Source organism: Bufo bufo, chromosome 3 (genome assembly GCF_905171765.1).
Source record: "Bufo bufo chromosome 3, aBufBuf1.1, whole genome shotgun sequence".
Classification (NCBI taxonomy): domain Eukaryota; kingdom Metazoa; phylum Chordata; class Amphibia; order Anura; family Bufonidae; genus Bufo; species Bufo bufo.
Window position 1 is genome coordinate 615,252,346 of NC_053391.1, and position 20,851 is coordinate 615,273,196.

The 20,851-nt window shown below is 46.3% G+C and overlaps 1 protein-coding gene across 2 annotated transcripts in view; it reads right to left on the bottom strand.

Annotated features, from left to right (window-relative positions):
• LOC120996265 (fibrinogen-like protein 1) overlaps nt 1-20,851 on the bottom strand; it is a 71,609-nt gene that overhangs the window by 30,480 nt on the left and 20,278 nt on the right. The window contains exons 2-3 of one of the 2 annotated variants that reach the window (XM_040426073.1): nt 11,332-11,424; nt 10,023-10,096 (exon numbers count right to left, since the gene is read on the bottom strand). In XM_040426073.1, the coding sequence (XP_040282007.1) occupies nt 10,023-10,094 (72 nt within the window). In that variant the 5' untranslated portion in view covers nt 10,095-10,096; nt 11,332-11,424. The remainder of the gene's footprint in view (nt 1-10,022; nt 10,097-11,331; nt 11,425-20,851) is intronic. The other variant, XM_040426072.1, reaches the window with a different exon arrangement.

Consider the following 20,851-nt stretch of genomic DNA (forward strand, 5'->3'; position numbering starts at 1 on the left):
GTGCTGCTAAGGGCCATTTCAGCCCCAGTTTTCTACCAAAAATAAAAGTTTTGGCTAAATAATGTCTATTGCAAAATTGTTACCTATCACTTGCCCTACACTTTAGCAAAAAAATATAAAAATATGACAGTTATCCTTTAAACAAGACGTAATTTTATGATGACACCTTTCCTTTAATACATTCCATGTAAAACTGTACATTAATGTAACTGAACAGATATACTGAACATATAGTGGATATAAAAAGTCTACACACACTTGTGTCAGGTTTCTGTGATGTAAAAACCTTTTCCATCTTTAATGTGACCTATAAATTGTACCACTCAATTGAAAAACAAACTGAAATCTTTTAGGTAGAGGGAAGAAAAAATAAGGACTCCGCCCAATTTCACCTTAAAGGGGTTGTCCAGGATCAAAGTTTTTTTTTTTTTTAAGTGTACTCACTGTTAACCGGTGATTCTAGGTCCCCCCATATGTTTTAAGGTATTTTCGCCATTTCTACACGGCTCCGACGGTCCCCCACGCACTGTTTACATCTCTGTTTATTTTTGTCTAACTTCCTGCCGCTCTGCACTGTGGGTCCCAGCGCAGCGCAGCATCACGTGCTTTCAGACGACTCTCCTCTCCGCCCTGACTCCGTCCCCTCATTGCTATTCAGTCTCCTGCCGCACATCGCATCCGCCTACCTTGAATCATATTCAGCCTCCTGCCGCACATTTTTCCCCTCCTTAGTAACGCCCATAAACTCCTCCTGGCTCAGTCCTCAGAGTATTGCTTCTATCTCCAGCCTGCTGCCCCATTTGCCTGCATTGGAGGCGTTTACTATGCTAATTAGCATAGTTCCCTTGCCTCCTTCATTATGAACAACACGCCCTGCCTGGTGACGTCACCGGACTGGAGGGGCGTGGCTTAGCGCAATCTGTTGCCGACTCCGAGCGCTCTGCATAATGTCTGTGGCTGATGGTGACGTCACCGGGCTCCCTCGGAAGCGGAAGAAGCGGCTTCGCTCTGCAGAAGAGACCCGGTACGTCATTGAATGTGAGAAAAGTCTTAATTCCGGCTGAGAATTTGTGCAATGAATACGGGGCATCAGAAAAGTATGGGAAAGGTAGGACAGTCATGTAGGAGATATGTATGTCCTTGTTAAACAATTAAACCAAAGTCCCCAATCCTGGACAACCCCTTTAAGGACTTGGCCATTTTTTGCAAATCTGACCAGTGTCACTTTAAGTGCTGATAACTTTAAAACGCTTTGACTTATCCAGGCCATTCTGAGACAGTTTTTTCATCACATATTGTACTTTATGACACTGGTAAGATAAAGTAAAAAACAAAAAAAAATTATTTATAAAAAAATACCAAATTTACCAAAAATTTAAAAAATATTGCAAATTTCCAAGTTTCAATTTCTCTACTTCTATAATACATAGTAATACCTCCAAAAATAGTTATTACTTTACATTCCCCATATGTCTACTTCATGTTTGGATCATTTTGGGAATGATATTTTATTTTTTGGGGATGTTACAAGGCTTAGAAGTTTAGAAGCAAATCTTGAAATTTTTCAGAAATTTTTAGAAACCCAATTTTTAGGGACCAGTTCAGGTTTGAAGTCACTTTGCGAGGCTTACATAATAGAAACCACCCAAAAATGACCCCATTCTATAAACTACACCCCTCAAGGTATTCAAAACTGATTTTTACAAACTTTGTTAACCCTTTAGGTGTTCCACAAGAATTAATGGAAAATAGAGATACAATTTAAAAATTTCACTTTTTGGGCAGATTTTCCATTTTAATAATTTTTTTCCAGTTACAAAGCAAGGGTTAACAGCCAAACCAAACTCAATATTTATGGCCCTGATTCTGTAGTTTACAGAAACACCCCATATGTGGTCGTAAACGGCTGTACAGGCACACGGCAGGGTGCAGAAGGAAAGGAATGCCATACGGTTTTTGGAAGGCAGGTTTTGCTGGACTGGTTTTTTTTTACACCATGTCCCATTTGAAGCCCCCCTGATGCACCCCTAGAGTAGAAACTCCATAAAAGTGACCCGATCTAAGAAAGTACACCCCTCAAGGTATTCAAAACGGATTTTACAAACGTTGTTAACCCTTTAGGTGTTCCACAAGAATTAATGGAAAATAGAGATACAATTTCAAAATTTCACTTTTTTGGCAGATTTCCCATTTTAATAATTTTTTTCCAGTTGCAAAGCAAGGGTTAACAGCCAAACCAAATTCAATATTTATGGCCCTGATTCTGTAGTTTACAGAAACACCCCATATGTAGTCGTAAACCGCTGTACGGGCACACGGCAGGGCGCAGAAGGAAAGGAATGCCATATGGTTTTTGGAAGGCAGGTTTTGCTGGACTGGTTTTTTTCACACCATGTCCCATTTGAAGCCCCCCTGATGCACCCCTAGAGTAGAAACTCCAAATAAGTGACCCCATTTTAGAAACTACGGGATAGGGTGGCAGTATTGTTGGTACTAGTTTAGGGTACATATGATTTTTGGTTGCTCTATATTACACTTTTTGTGAGGCAAGGCAACAAGAAATTGCTGTTTTGGCACCGTTTTTATTTTTTGTTATTTACAAAATTCGTCTGACAGGTTAGACCCATCATGTGTGGCGAAACCAACCTCGCCACTGGGTTTTGGAGGGGCCTGGCTACTAGCCTCTTGCCCCAGGATTATGGGCCCTCTCATCAGCCAGGCCTCATTTGTTCACAAAGGACTTGGACTAACTTGAACCCTGGTCTAATTCGTGCCATTTTGGGATGTTAAATGTCTATGTGTATTGAAAAGGGTGGGACATTGTTTACGTTGAGTAGGGAGGTCTGTTCCATTGTCTCTCTGTGTGTACTGGCGATGTCCTTTGTCCTGAGAGATAATTGAATTACTTCTCGGTTGTCTCCAGGACAGAGGATATTGTGTATTCGCCTGCCTGTGATGATTGCATCAACCCAGTGTGAGGTAATTCTATCGCGGGCAGAGGGGAGGATTTTGTGTGGGAGTGTCTGAGTGTATTGTACGTGGTTATTGGCTGTTTTTACAAAACCCTGTGGGTGGTAACCTTGTTGGAAGATGTGTATAGAATGCTTGTGTGTTAAAATAAAGAGAGTTCCTGTTTTATACCTTCATGAAGTCTTGGCTCATGTTTGGGGGATGGAATAACTACACTCTTGGGGATTGCTATATCACAATACTCCCCTGAGTATAAGCTCTTGTAAGAGCTTGCTCCTGGTTCCTGTCTCTGGATTTAGGAGAGGTTCACCCACTGGAGCCTGGAGCCTTGTCGTAGGTCCAGGGTGGGTAGGAGACGGCGAGACCTCCACCAAGCTTCGGCGGTTCGTGGGGTCTGCAGTGCTGACGGTGTCAAGTGGAGTGCTTGGAGTCCTCTGGAAGCACTAGGAGCATCTATCGACGGAGGTACCCGGTCGGGGTGCTAGGCGTTCCGTTACATTGGTGGCAATCAGTGGGATGGCGTCCTAGTGTGAGGAGAAGCAGCTCGGAGACACCGTTCTTGGAGTATATTGAGGGCAACGATAGTATCCGTACAGCGCCCCTGGCTACAGCAATATGGATGCCATTGGTTCCTGCACAGCATTCCATGAGGAAGATCACCCGGATTACAGGGATGCCGAGCGGAAAGGCGTATGGCACCAGGCCCTGGAGGACGTGCAGCGTCGGAGGGGTGAGAGTCTTCCCAGTGAGGAGCAGAGATTGCGAATGCGATTGGTGCTGCGACTACCTCTACTGGGAGAGCAACCATTGATGGAGTGGGTGTCAGAGCTTGAGACACTGGTATGGCAGGAAACCTGGCTGGATGACGCTTACCAAGCACTATGGTGGGATACAGTACGACAGTCTTCATGGATGGAGGAGTACGCCAAGCCCGAAGGTGAGGAATATAATTGCCCTGGTTTATTGTGGGAGTCTTTTGAAGACATTGACTTTGGGAGCACAGAAGAGTCTAGATTTTGGGACATTACTGACTACAGGTGGGACTTGCACAATTGGCCTACAAATAGTGGGGTGAGGGCAGATCTGACCTTTCTGGTCCAAAGGGAGTGGAAACTGGAGCAAGATTATCAACAGTTGTTTCGCTCCATTCAAGCCCAGCGCAAGATACAAGACAGTTGGATACCAGGCCCAGACCTGCAGCCCTACCCCTGGCAAGTCACAGCTGAGGTATCCCCTACTTCCTCACCAACTGTGGCGGTAGGGGACTTCATAGACTGGTACTGGGAGGAACCCCAGTCGGCAGGTGGAGATGGGACCGTAGTCACTCCACCGTCCCAACAGGGTGGCTGGGCAGGCGGCCCAGATCCCCAACTGCCACTGGGAGTACAGGGAGAGGAGATTGTCAGTCCCTCATCTCTGCAACAACCATAATCACTGGTAGTGGAGACAGCCGGTCTCACTACCCAGCGGCAGTATACTCTACAGGGAGAGGAGACAGTTGGTCTCTCTCCCCAGCGGCAGATGGGGTATCCAGAGGAGGGGGTAAGTGATAGCCCCCCTCCACAGCTCTCTCCCAGCCCAATACTGAGGGTAGTGGGTAAGGCTTTAAACCCCACTGACCCCTCTCCAGCAGAAGAGCTGGCATCAGAGCAGAGCGCCACTGGCCTCTGCCCTAACCGTGCATTTACTTCCCAGCAGGAGTTGGCACCATGCACCCCAGCTGAAGTGCTGGCATCAGTGCAGAGCGCCGCTGGCCTCTGCCCTCCCCTATCCCCTTCTTCAGAGTCAGACTTCCCACAGGCTACCCCAGCGGAAGAGCTGGCATCTGGGCAGAGCGCAGTCGGCCTCTGCCCACCAAGTACCTACAGCTCCAAGCTAGAGAACCACAAGGAAGCAAGGAGTCGCAGATGCCCACTCAACAGCTGGGGACATACAGAACAGAGCCAGGCCCCAAAATTCAACAGGTCCAGTATGGGGTTGTGGTTGGACTGCCAGACTAACTCAGGTACTGACCTTGAGGTCAGGTATCTGGTTAGTCTTCCCTGGGAAGGGGAGATGTGTGGCGAAACCAACCTCGCCACTGGGTTTTGGAGGGGCCTGGCTACTTGTCACGGCTGTATGTGAGCAACAAGAGCATACACAGTAAATAGAGCTACTGACCGGACCCAAACTAGGGAGGATAAAGGGTGACCCCTGTCAGACCCTCAAAGCTCTCCCTATGCTGTTAAAGCACATGCCCGAATACAAATGGTGGAACGAGGCATGCCCGCGTACCTAAGACTGATGACCACTGTAACCCCTACAATAGTGGAAGGGGCACGGCCACCGGTGCCCTGCTCAGTATATGGAGGGAACCGTGGTCGCCTCAGATCCAGTCAGAAAATAAACAGATACACTACAATGTCTGCACACTTAGCTGAAGGAGCTGCAGCAGCAGAGAAGACGGATCCAAAGACAGCAGGCAATATCCGGAGTACTTGCTGCAGCAGAACACAGGTCCAGTGAAATGATAGCTTACAAGTGAAGATACTCAAGCAAGAGCTACAACTCAAATGATAAATATAATCCACACCCTACAAGAGGAGGAGGGGTGATTTAAAGGCAGGGAAATCAAACGCAGGAGGAACAGCTGGGAGGAAGGAAACAGAAAGTAAAAACCTCATCACAGGGGCGGAGAAACAGAGCAGTGAGAACTCCTCCAAGCTCTAGTAGTGACATCATCACAGGGGTGGAGAAACAGAGCTGTGAGAACGTCTCAAAGCTCTGGTAGTGACACTACTAGCCTCTTGCCCCAGGATTATGGGCCCTCTCACCAGCCAGGCCTCATTTGTTCACAAAGGACTTGGACTAACTTGAACCCTGGTCTAATTCATGCCATTTTGGGATGTTAAATGTCTATGTGTATTGAAAAGGGTGGGACATTGTATACGTTGAGTAGGGAGGTCTGTTCCATTGTCTCTCTGTGTGTACTGGCGATGTCCTTTGTCCTGAGAGATAATTGAATTACTTCTCGGTTGTCTCCAGGACAGAGGATATTGTGTATTCGCCTGCCTGTGATGATTGCATCAACCCAGTGTGAGGTAATTCTATCGCGGGCAGAGGGGAGGATTTTGTGTGGGAGTGTCTGAGTGTATTGTACGTGGTTATTGGCTGTTTTTACAAAACCCTGTGGGTGGTAACCTTGTTGGAAGATGTGTATAAAATGCTTGTGTGTTAAAATAAAGAGAGTTCCTGTTTTATACCTTCATGAAGTCTTGGCTCATGTTTGGGGGATGGAATAACTACACTCTTGGGGATTGCTATATCACAATACTCCCCTGAGTATAAGCTCTTGTAAGAGCTTGCTCCTGGTTCCTGTCTCTGGATTTAGGAGAGGTTCACCCACTGGAGCCTGGAGCCTTGTCGTAGTTCCAGGGTGGGTAGGAGACGGCGAGACCTCCACCAAGCTTCGGCGGTTCGTGGGGTCTGCAGTGCTGACGGTGTCAATTGGAGTGCTTGGAGTCCTGTGGAAGCACTAGGAGCATCTATCGACGGAGGTACCCGGTCGGGGTGCTAGGCGTTCCGTTACACATCACATAGTGATATTTTTATAGACCAGGTTGTCACAGATGCTGCGATACCTAATATGTATGCTTTTGTTTTTATTTATGTAAGTTTTACACAATGATTTCATTTTTGAAGCAAAAAAAATAATGTTTTAGTGTTTCCATAGTCTGAGAGCCATCATTTTTTCAGTTTTTGGGCGATTACCTTGGGTAGGGTAAGATTTTTGCGGGATGAGATGACAGTTTTATTGACACTATTTTGGGGTGCGTGTGACTTTTTGATCGCTTGCTATTACACTTTTTGTGATGTAAGGTGACAAAAAATTGTTTATTTAGCACAGTTTTTATTTTTTTATTTTTTACGGTGTTCATCTGAGGGGTTAGTCATGTGATATTTTTATAGAGCAAGTTATTACGGACGCTGCGATACCTAATATGTATACTTTCTTTTTATTTATGCAAGTTTTACACAATGATTTCATTTTTGAAGCAAAAAAAACGTTTTAGTGTTTCCATAGTCTGAGATGTAAGGTGACAAAAAATGGTTTATTTAGCACAGTTTTTATTTTTTTATTTTTTACGGTGTTCATCTGAGGGGTTATGTCATGTGATATTTTTATAGAGCTGGTCGATACGGACGCGGCGATACCTAATATGTATACTTTTTTTTATTTATGTAAGTTTTACACAATAATATCATTTTTGAAACAAAAAAAATTATGTTTTAGTGTCTCCATATTCTGAGCCATAGTTTTTTTATTTTTTGGATGATTGTCTCAGGTAGGGGCTAATTTTTTGCGGGATGAGGTGACGGTTAGATTGGTACTATTTTGGTGGGCAAGCGCCTTTTTGATCGCTTGCAATTGTACTTTTTGTGATGTAAGGTGACAAAAAATGCTTTATTTAGCACAGTTTTTATTTTTTACGGTGTTTATCTGAGGGGTTAGGTCATGTGATATGTTTATAGAGCAGGTCGATACGGACACGACGATACCTAATATGTATACTTTTTCCCCTATTTTTTACCAATTTTTTTTTTACTTTATTTGGGGAAAATTGCGTTTTTTGTTTATTTTTACTTGAAACTTTTAATTTTTTGGGGGGAAAACTTAATTTTTTCAACTTTTTTTTCACTTTATTTTTTGTCCCACTTTGGGACTTGAACTTTTGCGGGTCTACTCCCCTTTACAATGCATTCCAATACTTCTGTATTGGAATGCATTGGCTGTATGCGTAATACTGTGTGTGTATTACTCATACAGCTTCCGGCCTGTGAGATCCAGGGGGCTGGATCTCACAGGCTCGTCACCGGAAGGCAGCGCTGATGCCTAAGGAAGGCATTGCGCTGCCTTCCATGTCATCGGGTCCCCCCTACAGCCGCATGGGGACCCAATGGCACCGCCGATCGCCGCCGTAAACCTCAGGTAAAGCCGCAAACTGCAGGTCTGAATTGTCCTGCGGTTTGCTGCGATCGCCGATGCGGGGGGTCACATGACCCCCCCGGCGTTGTGACAGGATGCCCGCTGAATGATTTCAACGGACATCCTGTTCCGATTAACCCCCTGCCGCGCCGCAATGTAGTTTTAAAGTTAGGACATACCGGTACGTCATGGGTCCTTAAGGACTTGGCAAACATGGCGTACCGGTACGTCCTAAGTCCTTAAGGGGTTAAACTAATACTTTGTTGAAGAACCTTTTGATTTTATTACAGCACTCAGTCTTTTTGGGTATGAGTCTATCAGCATGGCACATTTTGACTTGCCAAGATTTGCCCACTCTTCTTTGCAAAAACACTCCAAATCTGTCAGATTGTGAGGGCATCTCCTGTGCACAGCCCTCTTTAGATCACCCCACAGATTCTCAATCGGATTCAGGTCTGGACTTTAATCTTCTTCTGGTGAAGCCATTCCTTTGTTGATTTGGATGTATGCTTTGGGTCGTTGTCCTGCTGAAAGATGAAGTTCCTCTTCATGTTCAGCTTTCTAGCAGAAACCTGAAGGTTTTGTGCCAATATTGACTGGTATTTGGAACTGTTCATAATTCCCTCTTGCTTAACTAAGGCCCCAGTTCCAGCTGAAGAAAAACAGCCCCTTGGCATGATGCTGCCACCACCATGCTTCACTGTGGGTATGGTGTTCTTTTGGTGATGTGCAGTGTTGTTTTTGTGCCAAACATATCTTTTGGAATTATAGCCAAAAAGTTCAACCTTGGTTTCATCAGACCATAACACCTTTTCCCACATGCTTTTGGGAGACTTCAGATGTGTTTTTGAAAAATGTAGCCTGGCTTGGATGTTTTTCTTCATGAGAAAAGGCTTTCGTCTTGCCACTCTACCCCATAGCCCAGACATATGAAGAATACAGGAGATTGTTGTCACATGTACCACACAGCCAGTACTTGCCAGATGTTCCTGCAGCTCCTTTAATGTTGCTGTAGGCCTCTTGGTGGCCTCCCAGACCAGTTTTCTTCTCGTCTTTTCATCAATTTTGGAAGGACGTCCAGCTCTTGGTAATGTCCCTGTTGTGCCATATTTTCCCCACTTGATGATGACGGTCTTCACTGTGTGCCATGGCATATCTAATGCCTTGAAAATTCTTTTGTACCCTTCTCCTGACTGATACCTTTTAACAATGAGATCCCTCTGATGCTTTGGAAGCTCTCTGTGGACCATGGCTTTTGCTGTGGGATGCGACTAAGAAAATTTCAGGAAAGACCAACTAGAGCGGCTGAACTTTATTTGGGGTTAATCTGAGGCACTTTATATGATGGCAGGTGTATGCTGACTCCTATTTAACATGATTTTGAATGTGATTGCTTAATTCTGAACACAGCTACATCCCCAGTTATAAGAGGGTGTGCACACTTATGCAGCCACATTATTTTATTTTTTATTTTTCTTCCCTCTACCTAAAAGATTTCAGTTTGTTTTTGAATTGAGTGGTACAGTTTATAGGTCACATTAAAGGTGGAAAAATTTCTGAAATGATTTATCTTTGTCTCATTTTTTTACAGCATAGAAACCTGACATTTTAACAGGGGTGTGTAGACTTTTTATATCCACTGTATATACTCAACGATTTCAGCACCTCTAGTCCAAAGATGAAGAAAAACGCATTATTATATATTTCATTACGGCTTCTGTTTGTCACTTCTGATCTTCAAATGTTTGTCCACCGCACGTATTGCTTAAGAATCAAGGTCATTGTCTGGATTTTGCTAGATTAATTCCTCTCCTCTTGGCAAACATGGTCATAGGTGAACAAGCCAATAAAATGTAAGAGGCCTCTTGTTGTTTGCCGAGGCATGTCTTATTATAGTGTGCAATAATGTAACCATTGATTAACACAGTATTAACCTATGTCCATCAGGAAAGGGAGCTTGCGCCATGGTTTACTGAAGGATCAGATTGATAGATTATCAAAAAAGAGAACAACAACAAACAAGGGTGTGTTTTAGAGGATGAATTGTAGGTGCAGCAAACAATGAAGAATTGTAAATTCCACTTACACTGAGCCTTGGTGCAGACAGGCCATAGCGTGGGAGAAGGAAAGCCAAAATCATCCACATTGTCGACGTCATTCCTATCAAGAAAAAACTGTAGGTTTTGTGTGGTTACTGTTAAAGGACAATGTTAGAGTAATTTATTATTCAAAAATCACTGAAAAAAGGTTTAGAGTAGGACCTGCCTGACTGAGACCACCTTGGCGCTGGTAGGCGGGCACAGATGTGTTTTGATCGAGATATATTGGCTGAGGTTTTGGATTTTGTCATAGTAAAGGCTTAGTCCATATATAGTGTTTGCATCTATTGTATTAGTGCATTATTTTTTGTTATTTTTTATTTATTATTCAGTTGAGGAGAACTGCATGTAGAGTTAGGTATAGGTTAATGGTTGATCCTGCGACCACCATTCTTGAAAAGCTTAAAGGCTATGTACACCTTTGGGGGCAATTTTTTTTACTTTGTACTTTGTACTGTGCATTGTACTTATTTTGAGCTAAAAATAATTTTATTAATTAGTCTTTATTAAAAATATGGATTCCTTTTTTCTGTACAGAGCTGACATGCTCTACTAGCTGCCTGTGGATTTTCTGTCTTTTCCGTCATTTTGGGAGCTGACAGGCTCCTTATCTCAGCTCTCTGACATTATAAACGCTCATTATAGCTCAGTTCTTATCTTACTAATAAGAATGTGGCTTAAATAAGTGTTTATGACCTCTTAGTAAATTACAGTTAAGGGTTATTAAATGACTGGCACACTGAAAGTGAAAGTACCAGTCATATAGTTAGAAAAACAGTTAAACCTTTGTGACAGATCGGCTCAGTATTGTTAATAAAGGCCAATTTAAATATGATTTTTAGCCAAAAATGAGTGAAATGCAATTATAAACAAAAATTGACTCTTAAGATCTACATAGCCTTTAAAGCGTTTTTCTGGAATTACTATAATTATTAACAGATATGCTCATGTAGTTACTTACCTCATGTACAGTACATCTTATGCATGCTTTTTCTTTTTATATCTGGACTTTTCTGACCCGTTTTCACCATGCAAACAAATCACTCTGGTTTACATCTTGTATGTAGAACTTCCTGTTGCTAGTTTATTGCTCCTTCCACCCAGCTGGTTACATAGACACTGCCCTATCACTGACACACCCATGGACATGATATCACAGAAAATAAGAAAGATCTGCATGGACATGGTCATGTGACCACAGCCCAAAATGTTAGACAGGAGCAATAAAAGGAAAAGAAATACATTAAAAATTACAGCTGATTAATTTAAAGGAGGTTGATCCAAACTGGAAAATCCCTTTTAAAGGGTTCTTGGCTTTGGACAATCCCTTTTTGTTTGAAGGGTCCTTGACAATAAGGCATCCCACTGCAGGCAAATCTATGAGATAATCTGACACAAAATTTTGATGCAAAGTAAGCCAGCTAATCAGGAATATAGAGTTAGAGAAAAGTGTCTAGCCATGTTAACTTATCATCCAGCATCAGCCACTGTGATAAATGTGGTGCATCTTTAGATTATCTAAGAGGGTAATTTTTTTAATCTGTTGAACGAGAAAAGTGGAGTGGCTGTTTTGTCAGTGGAGTAGGCACTGAGAAAAATTCATGAAGTGTTTGCACCATTTTTTATGTGGACTGCGCCCAGCAGTTTGTAGTTATTAACAGGGTTGAGTGGAGCCACAGTTGTATCAGGAATTATCATTTGCAACTTTAAAAAAAAAGTCCCCAAAAAGTCAAGTGTACTCCAGTTCCCTTGTGCTGTACAAACCTTTATAATAAATACAATTAGACTTTAGACTGTGAAAGTCACTAAGTAATTCATGCAACAAATTTAGCAAATGGCGTGACATTTTGTAAATTTGTCACAAAAATGGCTCATGCACATAATTTATGATGAGGCCTGCACCTCGTCAAAAATTAGGCAGATCCTCTGGTGGCGCCGGGGATATCAAAGGCCGGCATAGACCACCAAGTTGTGTCTTTTGATAACACAATTCAATTTACCATATTGTGTGTTAAAAAATGGCCAATGTTTAAAAATTATATGACAACTAGAGATGAGCGAATTTTTCAAAAATTCGATTTGCCGATTCGCCAACTTTTTTTGGGGAAAAATTTGGTTCGATCCAAATAAATTTGCTGCGAATTACGTTGAAAAACTGCTATTTCCTGGGTGCAGAGAGCCTTTATAGTGGTGTAGAACACTGTGTCTTGCAGTAACACGCATAGGGAGTCTGCTTTGGTAGTGAAATAATACTGAGAGTCCGTATGACATGCAGATGACAGGCGTCGCACTTAGGATCACTGCACACTTCACTTATTTGGGCAGTTACGGGGCCAAAACTGAACAAATAACTCAAGTATGAACTCAGTCTTACAGGTCGATGTTAGAGCCAAGAAGAAGCGCACTCCTTTTACACCGTCGTCAGCTGATTCCACATAGATGTCTACAGAACCTGTTCTATTAAAAGCTTATACAAGTAGAGCGCCCCGACTAGCGGAGAGGGTGTCAGCAGTAAGTTTGTGTGGACGTCATATATTATTTTGCCCTTCCTCTGATCCATCATAACAATAACCCACAAAAAACGGATCCTGTCTGTGGAGCATCCGCCTTCACTCGGTCAGCATTTGGTCAGTAATCCATCAGTATTGCTAATGCCCAAAAAAAACAGGAGTGGATCCAAAACAGAGATGACACGTGAACGGAATATTTGCAAGTCTTCTGTATTTTGTACCCACTCCTGCTTTTGGCTACCAAATCACAAGCCAATTCTGATGGGACATACAGGCCTTACAGCTGCTACACAGACCGGATCAGTTGTGCGTCTCATTTTACCTTCCTTCTGACAGATCAGAGGAAGGGTCAAATAAATGATTATGTCAGCCAAGCCAAAAAGGCTAAATAGTGGCCCAGTCATGAAGTAGAGAGGGTGGGAACAGCAAGAGAAGTCCACAGAGTGGCCTTATTACATAGTGGTGAGGTGAAAGCAGCATGAGGAGACCATAGAGGGGCAAGTTGACATAGTGTGGAGGTGGCGGCAGCATCAGGAGGCCACAGAGTGGCAAGGTGAAATTATGTGGAGGTGGAAGCAGCATAAGGAGACCACAGAATGGCAAGGTGACATAGTGGTGAGGTAAAAGCAGCACGAGGAGACCACAGAGTGGCCCAATCACAGAGTCTTCAGGTTGCGGCAGCATCAGGAGGCCATAGAGTGGCAAGGTGACATAATGTGGAGGTGGCAGCAGCATGAGGAGACCACAGAGTGGCAAGGTAACATAGTGGTGAGGTGGAAGCAGCATGAGGAGACCACAGAGTGGCCCAATCACAGAGTCTGTTGGTGGTGGCAGCCTCAGGAGGCCACAAAGTGGCACAATGACATAGCGTGGAGGTGGCGGCAGCATCAGAAGGCCACAGAGTGGCAAGGTAACATAGTGTGGAGGTGTTGGCAGCATCAGGATGCCACAGAGTGGCAAGGTGACATCGTTTGGAGGTCACGGCAGCATCAGGAGGCCACAGAGTGGCTAGGTGACATAGTGTGAAGGTGGCAGCAGCATGAGGAGACCACAGAGTGGCAAGGTGACATAGTGTGGAGGTGGCACCAGCATCAGGAGGCCACAGAGTGGCAAGGTGACATAGTGTGGAGGTGGGTGGCAATACCAGTACCCGCTGAAGATGGTGGGTGAAAGAAGGAGCACTTGGCATCAGATGTGTGGCATCAGGCGGGTGGCAGCATCAGAATAGTAGCTGAGGCAGGTAGCCAGAAGAAACTTTTGTCAAAGTGTTGGTGTGGCACCATGGATGATCTAGTCTGACAAAGGTCAGTCTCTCCACATTTTGGGTGGACAGGCGAGTTCTTCTTGGGGTAACTATGGTCCCCGCCGCTCTAAACACCCGCTCTGATGCCACACTACTGGCCTGGCAGGACAGCTTTTCCAGGGCAAACTCGGCCAATTGCGGCCACAAATCCAGTTTGGCTGCCCAGTAGTCCAGCGGATCTTCAAGGTCGGCTGGCAGGGTGCACTCCAAGTTTGCCACCACCTGCTGATTCAGGTTTTGCTCTACGTCTAGCTGCTGGTGAGTAGTTTCTTTACTATGCGGGTGAAGAAAGCTGCTCATCAGCGACTGTCGACGGTGCTGGTACTGCTCCTGCCACCCCACCCCTCCCCAGCAGCCATGGCAGTGGAACGTGAGCGCAGAGGTCCCACCCCCCCAGTTCAGACCTGTGATAGGATGGACGATGGCGCAGATAGGCAGTGGCCAACTGATTACATAGGATGTCTCTATAGTAGTTCAGTTTTTCCTTCCTCTCAGCGGGTGTAAAAAAGGCCCCCATTTTGGACCGGTAGGGAGGGTCCAACAAGGTGGAGAGCCAGAAGTCATCCCTCTGCCGAATTGTGACAATTCGGCTGTTGTAATACCCCAGAGGGGCATTACCACTCTTTTTGCTCATGGGCCCTGGTGCTGGAGTTCAGCTTAGGCCCCCACCCCCACCTTCCCTCGGTGCTTTATGGCAAGGAGCAGGGGTGCACCTAGCCTTTCTGGTGCCTGAGGCAAAAATTTTAACGATTCCCCTCATGCAAAATTCTCACCCTAACCCATTCCCTCCAGTCCTACTGTTAAAGGGGTTGTCCTCTTTTTACTACTGACGACCTATCCTAAAGATAGGTCATTAATATCAGACTGGCAGGGGTGCCAGGAGATAAGCTGTTTGAAGAGAGGGCAGTGCTGATATGAGAGCTGCTTTATCAGCTCTGTTCACCTGCTCACCGCAGCAATTGCAGTGGTGAGCAGGTAAACAGAGCAGAGAAGGCAGCGCTCGTATGAAAAATAAAGTGGACAACCCCTTTAAAGACATACTTGGAAAACATTACATACTGTACAGCGCTACAGAACATACAGGGTAATACAGCCCCACATATGTACCTCTTCCATCCAGTGATGTCTCCTCTGATATAGATATTCTCTTTCCTCATCTTCTCCTTCAGACCAGACTGCCATGGTGACTTTTTTCAGCTGCGTCTCATCTCTACAGAGTTTAATAAACAGAAATCTTACTTTCCTACTTTTCCATCCTCCTCCTCACCTTTTCAACACCCCATTCTGCCCCCCCCCCCAATCCCCTATACTATACTGTAGAAACAGTCCCCCTGAAAATACTGGTACCACACAGATAGTTTACCAATACAAAGAAATACCCCCTTACCTTTCAGATAAGACCCCCATATCAAACCCCAGATGAGACCCCCCTATCTCAGACCAGACCCCCTTTAGACCTTTATCAGACCCCATATCAGACCCCCATTTGACCTCAATGTCAGACCCCGCCCCAATATTAGAACTAAGATAAGACCCCCATTAGACCTCCAGACCCCCATATAAGACCCTCATTAGACCTCCAGACCCCCATTAGACATCAGAACAGACCTCCAGAACCCCATTTCACCTCCAAACTCCCATATCTGACCCCTATTAGACCTCTAGACCCCCAATCAGACCCCCATTAGACCTTCAGACCCCCAATCGGACCCCCATTAGACCTCCAGACCCACAATCAGACCCCTATTAGACCTCCAGATTCCCATTTGACCTCCAAACTCCGATATCTGACCCCTATTAGACCTCTAGAACCCCAATCAGACCCCCATTAGACTTCCAGACAACCTTTCAGACCCCCATTAGACCACCAGACCCCCCAATAGGACCCCATTAGACCTCTAGACCCCCAATCAGACCCCCATTAGACCTCCAGACCCCCATTAGACTTCTCTAGACCCCCAATCAGACTCTTCAGACCCCCAATCAGACCCTTTAGACCCCCAATCAGACCCTTCAGACCCCCAATTAGACCCTTTAGGCTCCTAATCAGACCCTTCAGACCCCTAATCAGACCCCCAATCAGACCCTTTAGACCCCCAATCAGATCATTCAGACCCCCAATCAGACCCTTCAGACCCCTAATCAGACCCCCAATCAGACTTCAGACCCCCATATCAGACCTCAGATCAGACTATAAAATAAATGAACAAACTTACCTCTCCTGCTGTGCCGCTCCTCTTCGGGTCAGGCTGTCTCCTGGGCTCTCATCTTTTCTCAGGTCTCGCGTTGCAGTCACCTTCCTGCAGCGTCAGGTCAGTGTGCGCTATGTACGTCCTGATGATGCAGGCAGCCAGGACACAGCAGCACCGGCCCTGGGAAGAGCGAGCAGGAGGAGGGGTAAGTACTGTACAGCGCTCACAGCGCTTCTCTCCCCCTCCTCCTGCAGACTAGTGAGAGCTTTGGTTATGGAAGCGCTCACTAGTATTCCCTTTATAAGATGCAGTGCATCTTATAAAGGGAAATATACATCACCACCACTGGCTTAAAGCCCGGTCGCAACTGCGACCGCTGCAACCCCTATAGGTACGCCAGTGACTCCCACTATTTCCTTCGTGTGATCTAATATTATCTTGCATATTTATCGCCATATCCTGCATAATGTGTATGTATGTTTCCTGGCAAATAGCTGTTAAAGTGTAATGTGCCTGGTCTAACAGGACTGCTTACACCTCCAATCATGGGACGGCAGATGGGACGTATCGACCAGACAACCTTGGTGTACAGTCCAACTATTGTGCCCTACCAGTTACCTTGGAAATCCCAGCTGCAGTTAGGCAGAAGGGAGCATCTGGAGTTATCGATCCGACCGACCCAAGTGAAGGTTTATCTACCAGCACCCCTCCAGCCAGAGGTCCTGAATCCCTTTGAAATGACAGGAGCAGCTGCCCCAAACAAACAGAAGATGGCTGCGCAGATGAAAAGTGTGACCACCCAGCCACTCCCGGCTTTCACTACAGGAGAGCAGTGGCGTTCTACTACCTGTGCTCAGATGGATTTCCAGAGGGAGGACAAACCTCTTATCCAGTTCAGCAGCTCCGGTAGTGAAGAGGATGCCCAGTCCCTCCTCTAAGGAGCTGGACTATCTTTACTTAAACAAGAACAATTACTCTGGGAGCCACGGTGTGGACTACTCATGAAGGGTGAAGGCCTGTTGGCATGTTGGGCATTTTAACATGTTTTTATGTTTCAGGTTGCCCCTCCGTTCTGCCCTCACCCAGATGGTCATGTTTAGTAAGGACTCCCCCCATCATTTGCATCCATATCCCAGCTGTGCAGGGATTGCGCCAATTTTCCTTTCTTTTTTCCCCTTTTTCAGGTTATTTCGGAGCCCTTTGCTAACGGTTCTCATGACCTATGCTGCCATGTTACTATTACCCATTTGGATTACAAATTACTTTCCTACCCGTGTGGATTACAAATGACTATATTACCTCATTTGGATTAAAAATAATGACATTGCTATTCCCATGGATTACAAAGGACTTTTATTGCATTTAAAGTTCCAGTTTGGTGCACTTTACCCTCAAGAATTGAGGAATGGACTCTAAAGAGACTCAAGTGATTTTCTTATTGCACTACTTGATTGCATTAAAAATGTGCCTTATATATTTGCCTTATGTATTCGCATTAAAATTTGCAACTTTTTGAATTTTCTGCAACGTTCAAGTATTATGCCAATTGTGTGTATTCTCTTTCAGGCACAACAATGTGATATTTCATATGCACTATTTGTATGGATTATGATGTTTGCACTTATTTCAGTTCACTAGATAGTTGGCACCTTATGTATTGCTTAGTTATTATGGAGTTCCTCATAGAGGACAGTGTGCTTTCCTCCTATTCTGTCCTCTATCTGCCTCCCCCATCCTGAGTCCTCTATGAGCCTCTATGAGTTCCCCCTGCAGTGACCAGGAACGTGGTACGCTGACGCCACTTATCCAGTGGGTCAGGATATGGGTAGATAATAGTTTATAGTTTTGTTCATGATGCCAATTGCAGCGTGCGCAGGGTACTATCACAGGGCCAGGGCCGGTTCTAGGTGAAATGGGGCCCTCGGGCGAAAAACAATAAGGCCCCCCCCCATGACACTTGATGACTTTTACAGAAGAAACTGTATATTGTGGGGCACAGTGTATGCTATATGTGTATAACATAAACATATTTCATATGAAAACTTACAGTTACTTGGCTTGACCCTTGGGGATCTCGGACACCACTTCAACACTTTGGCCGGGGGCTCGGTGGAGCTGATGTGTTTTATCCTAATGAGAAAGATTTCATAATAAGGATTTGGAGAAGGAGCAGAGGGATAGCAGAGCAGGGAGAGGCTGGTGCTGCTACTAGGGGGCTCATACCATGGGGGAGTAATAAAGCCCACCATAATGACCATAATGCCATAATGTGCCAGTAGCCAGAGGCCCCACCCATATCATGTGCCAGTAGCCAGAGCCCCCCCTATCATGTGCCAGTAGCCAGAGCCCCCCTATCATGTGCCAGTAGCCAGAGGCCCCCCATATCATGTGCCAGTAGCCAGAGCCCCCCCCTATCATGTGCCAGTAGCCAGAGGCCCCCTCATCATGTGCCAGTAGCCAGAGGCCCCCCTATCATGTGCCAGTAGCCAGAGCCCCCCCCCCCCCATCATGTGCCAGTAGCCAGAGCCCCATGTGCCAGTAGACAGAGGGCCCCCCCATCATGTGCCAGTAGCCAGAGGCCCCCCTATCATGTGCCAGTAGCCCCCCATATCATGTTCCAGTAGCCAGAGGCCCCCCCATATCATGTTCCAGTAGCCAGAGGCCCCCCCATATCATGTGCCAGTAGCCAGAGCCCCCCTATCATGTGCCAGTAGCCAGAGGCCCCCCATATCATGTGCCAGTAGCCAGAGGCCCCCCATATCATGTGCCAGTAGCCAGAGGCCCCCCATATCATGTGCCAGTAGCCAGAGCCCCCCCTATTATGTGCCAGTATTCAGAGGCCCCCATATCATGTGCCAGTAGCCAGAGGCCCCCCCTATCATGTGCCAGTAGCCAGAGGCCTCCCCTATCATGTGCCAGTAGCCAGAGCCCCCCCATCATGTGCCACAAGCCAGAGCCCCATGTGCCAGTAGACAGTGGGCCCCCCCATCATGTGCCAGTAGCCAGAGGCCCCACCCATATCATGTGCCAGTAGCCAGAGGCCCCCCTATCATGTGCCAGTAGCCAGAACCCCCCATCATGTGCCAGTAGCCAGAGCCCCATGTGCCAGTAGCCAGAGCCCCCCCATTATGCGCCAGTAGCCAGAGGCCCCATCCATATCATGTGCCAGTAGCCAGAGCCCCCCCATCATGTGCCAGTAGCCAGAGGCCCCCCATATCATGTGCCAGTAGCCAGAGCCCCCCATCATGTGCCAGTAGCCAGAGGCCCCATCCATATCATGTGCCAGTAGCCAGAGCCCCCCTATCATGTGCCAGTAGCCAGAGGCCCCCCATATCATGTGCCAGTAGCCAGAGCCCCCCTATCATGTGCCAGTAGCCAGAGCCCCCCCTATCATGTGCCAGTAGCCAGAGCCCCCCTATCATGTGCCAGTAGCCAGAGCACCCCCTATCATGTGCCAGTAGCCAGAGCCCCCCCTATCATGTGCCAGTAGCCAGAGCCCCCCCTATCATGTGCCAGTAGCCATAGGCCCCCCTATCATGTACCAGTAGCCATACCCACCCGATCATGTGCCAGTAGCCTGAGCCCCCCCATGAACATGTGCCAGTAGCCAGAGCCCCCCCATCATGTGCCAGTAGCCACCAGTATTGTACACAATTTCACAAAAAAAAAACACTTATACTTACCTCCATGTCAGCGATGCAAGCCTCTTCCGGCCTGTGTCCCGCGCTGTACGGCTCAGGCGGCGCGATGACGTCATCGTGCTTCCTGCACCAGCCTCTGATAGGCTGCCGGCCTTGTGCCTTTACTGAAGATAACTTCCATCCAAGCAAAATACAGCTTTGGTCTCTGGTCCCAGCAGGTTGTGGCAATGGTTGGCAGGAATAAATCTTCTGCACTATAAATCAGGAGCTTGCAGTAAAAGACGTCTGCATGTTAGCTCTATAACTGTAGCAGGAATTTAGCTTCTGCGCTTCTCTCTATCTTCTGCTTTGTGGGGACTGACTAGCTGAGGAGGACTATGGCTTCTCCTAGGTCTCTGGACTTTACTCACAGATAGGCTCACTGGGAATGCTTTTGTCCTGGAATTCTGGAGATTGTCTGCAGGGCTCAGACTGGGGATGTGATCAATGTCTCAGCCGATACAAGATTCTGGCTTTCCTATACAGGGTAACGGAACTCTATCACACAGCCTTCCCCAACAGGGGTGGCTGGCACACTCACTATAACTTCCTTCTCCACCCAAGTGCAGGATGTGGGAACAGTCCACACCTCCACAGAGGGGGAGCTAAGCTGGAATGAACCATTCCAGCCTAGATAAACTAAACTGAAGCTAATTCCTTACCAATCCATTGCTGCCACCTGCTGGTGAACATGGAAAATTACAAGGAAATTTACATTTAACATAGTTTAAAATGCACATTTGTGAAGACATGAGCAAAATCATATCAGATGACAGTGTGAAGGCTCTTAGAAGATAGTAGCGGGGTAGAGGCGTGTAGTAACACAACTCTGGGGTGTTACACCCCCAACCCCTAATGCCCCCCAAAATGCCCAGGGGGGGGGGAGTAGGAGGAAAGCACACTGTCCTCTATGAATCCCCCCCCCCCCCCCAAGTCCTCAATGAGCCCCCAACCCCTAATGCCCCTCAAAATGCCTAGGGGGGGATGAGTAGAAGGAAAGCACACTGGCCTGAGCATTTTGGGGGGGCATTAGGGTTGGAGGGGCTCATAGAGGCTCATAGAGGACTCGGGGGAAGTGGGGGGAGGCTCATAGAGGACAGTGTGCTTTCCTCCTACCCCCCCCCCCCCCCC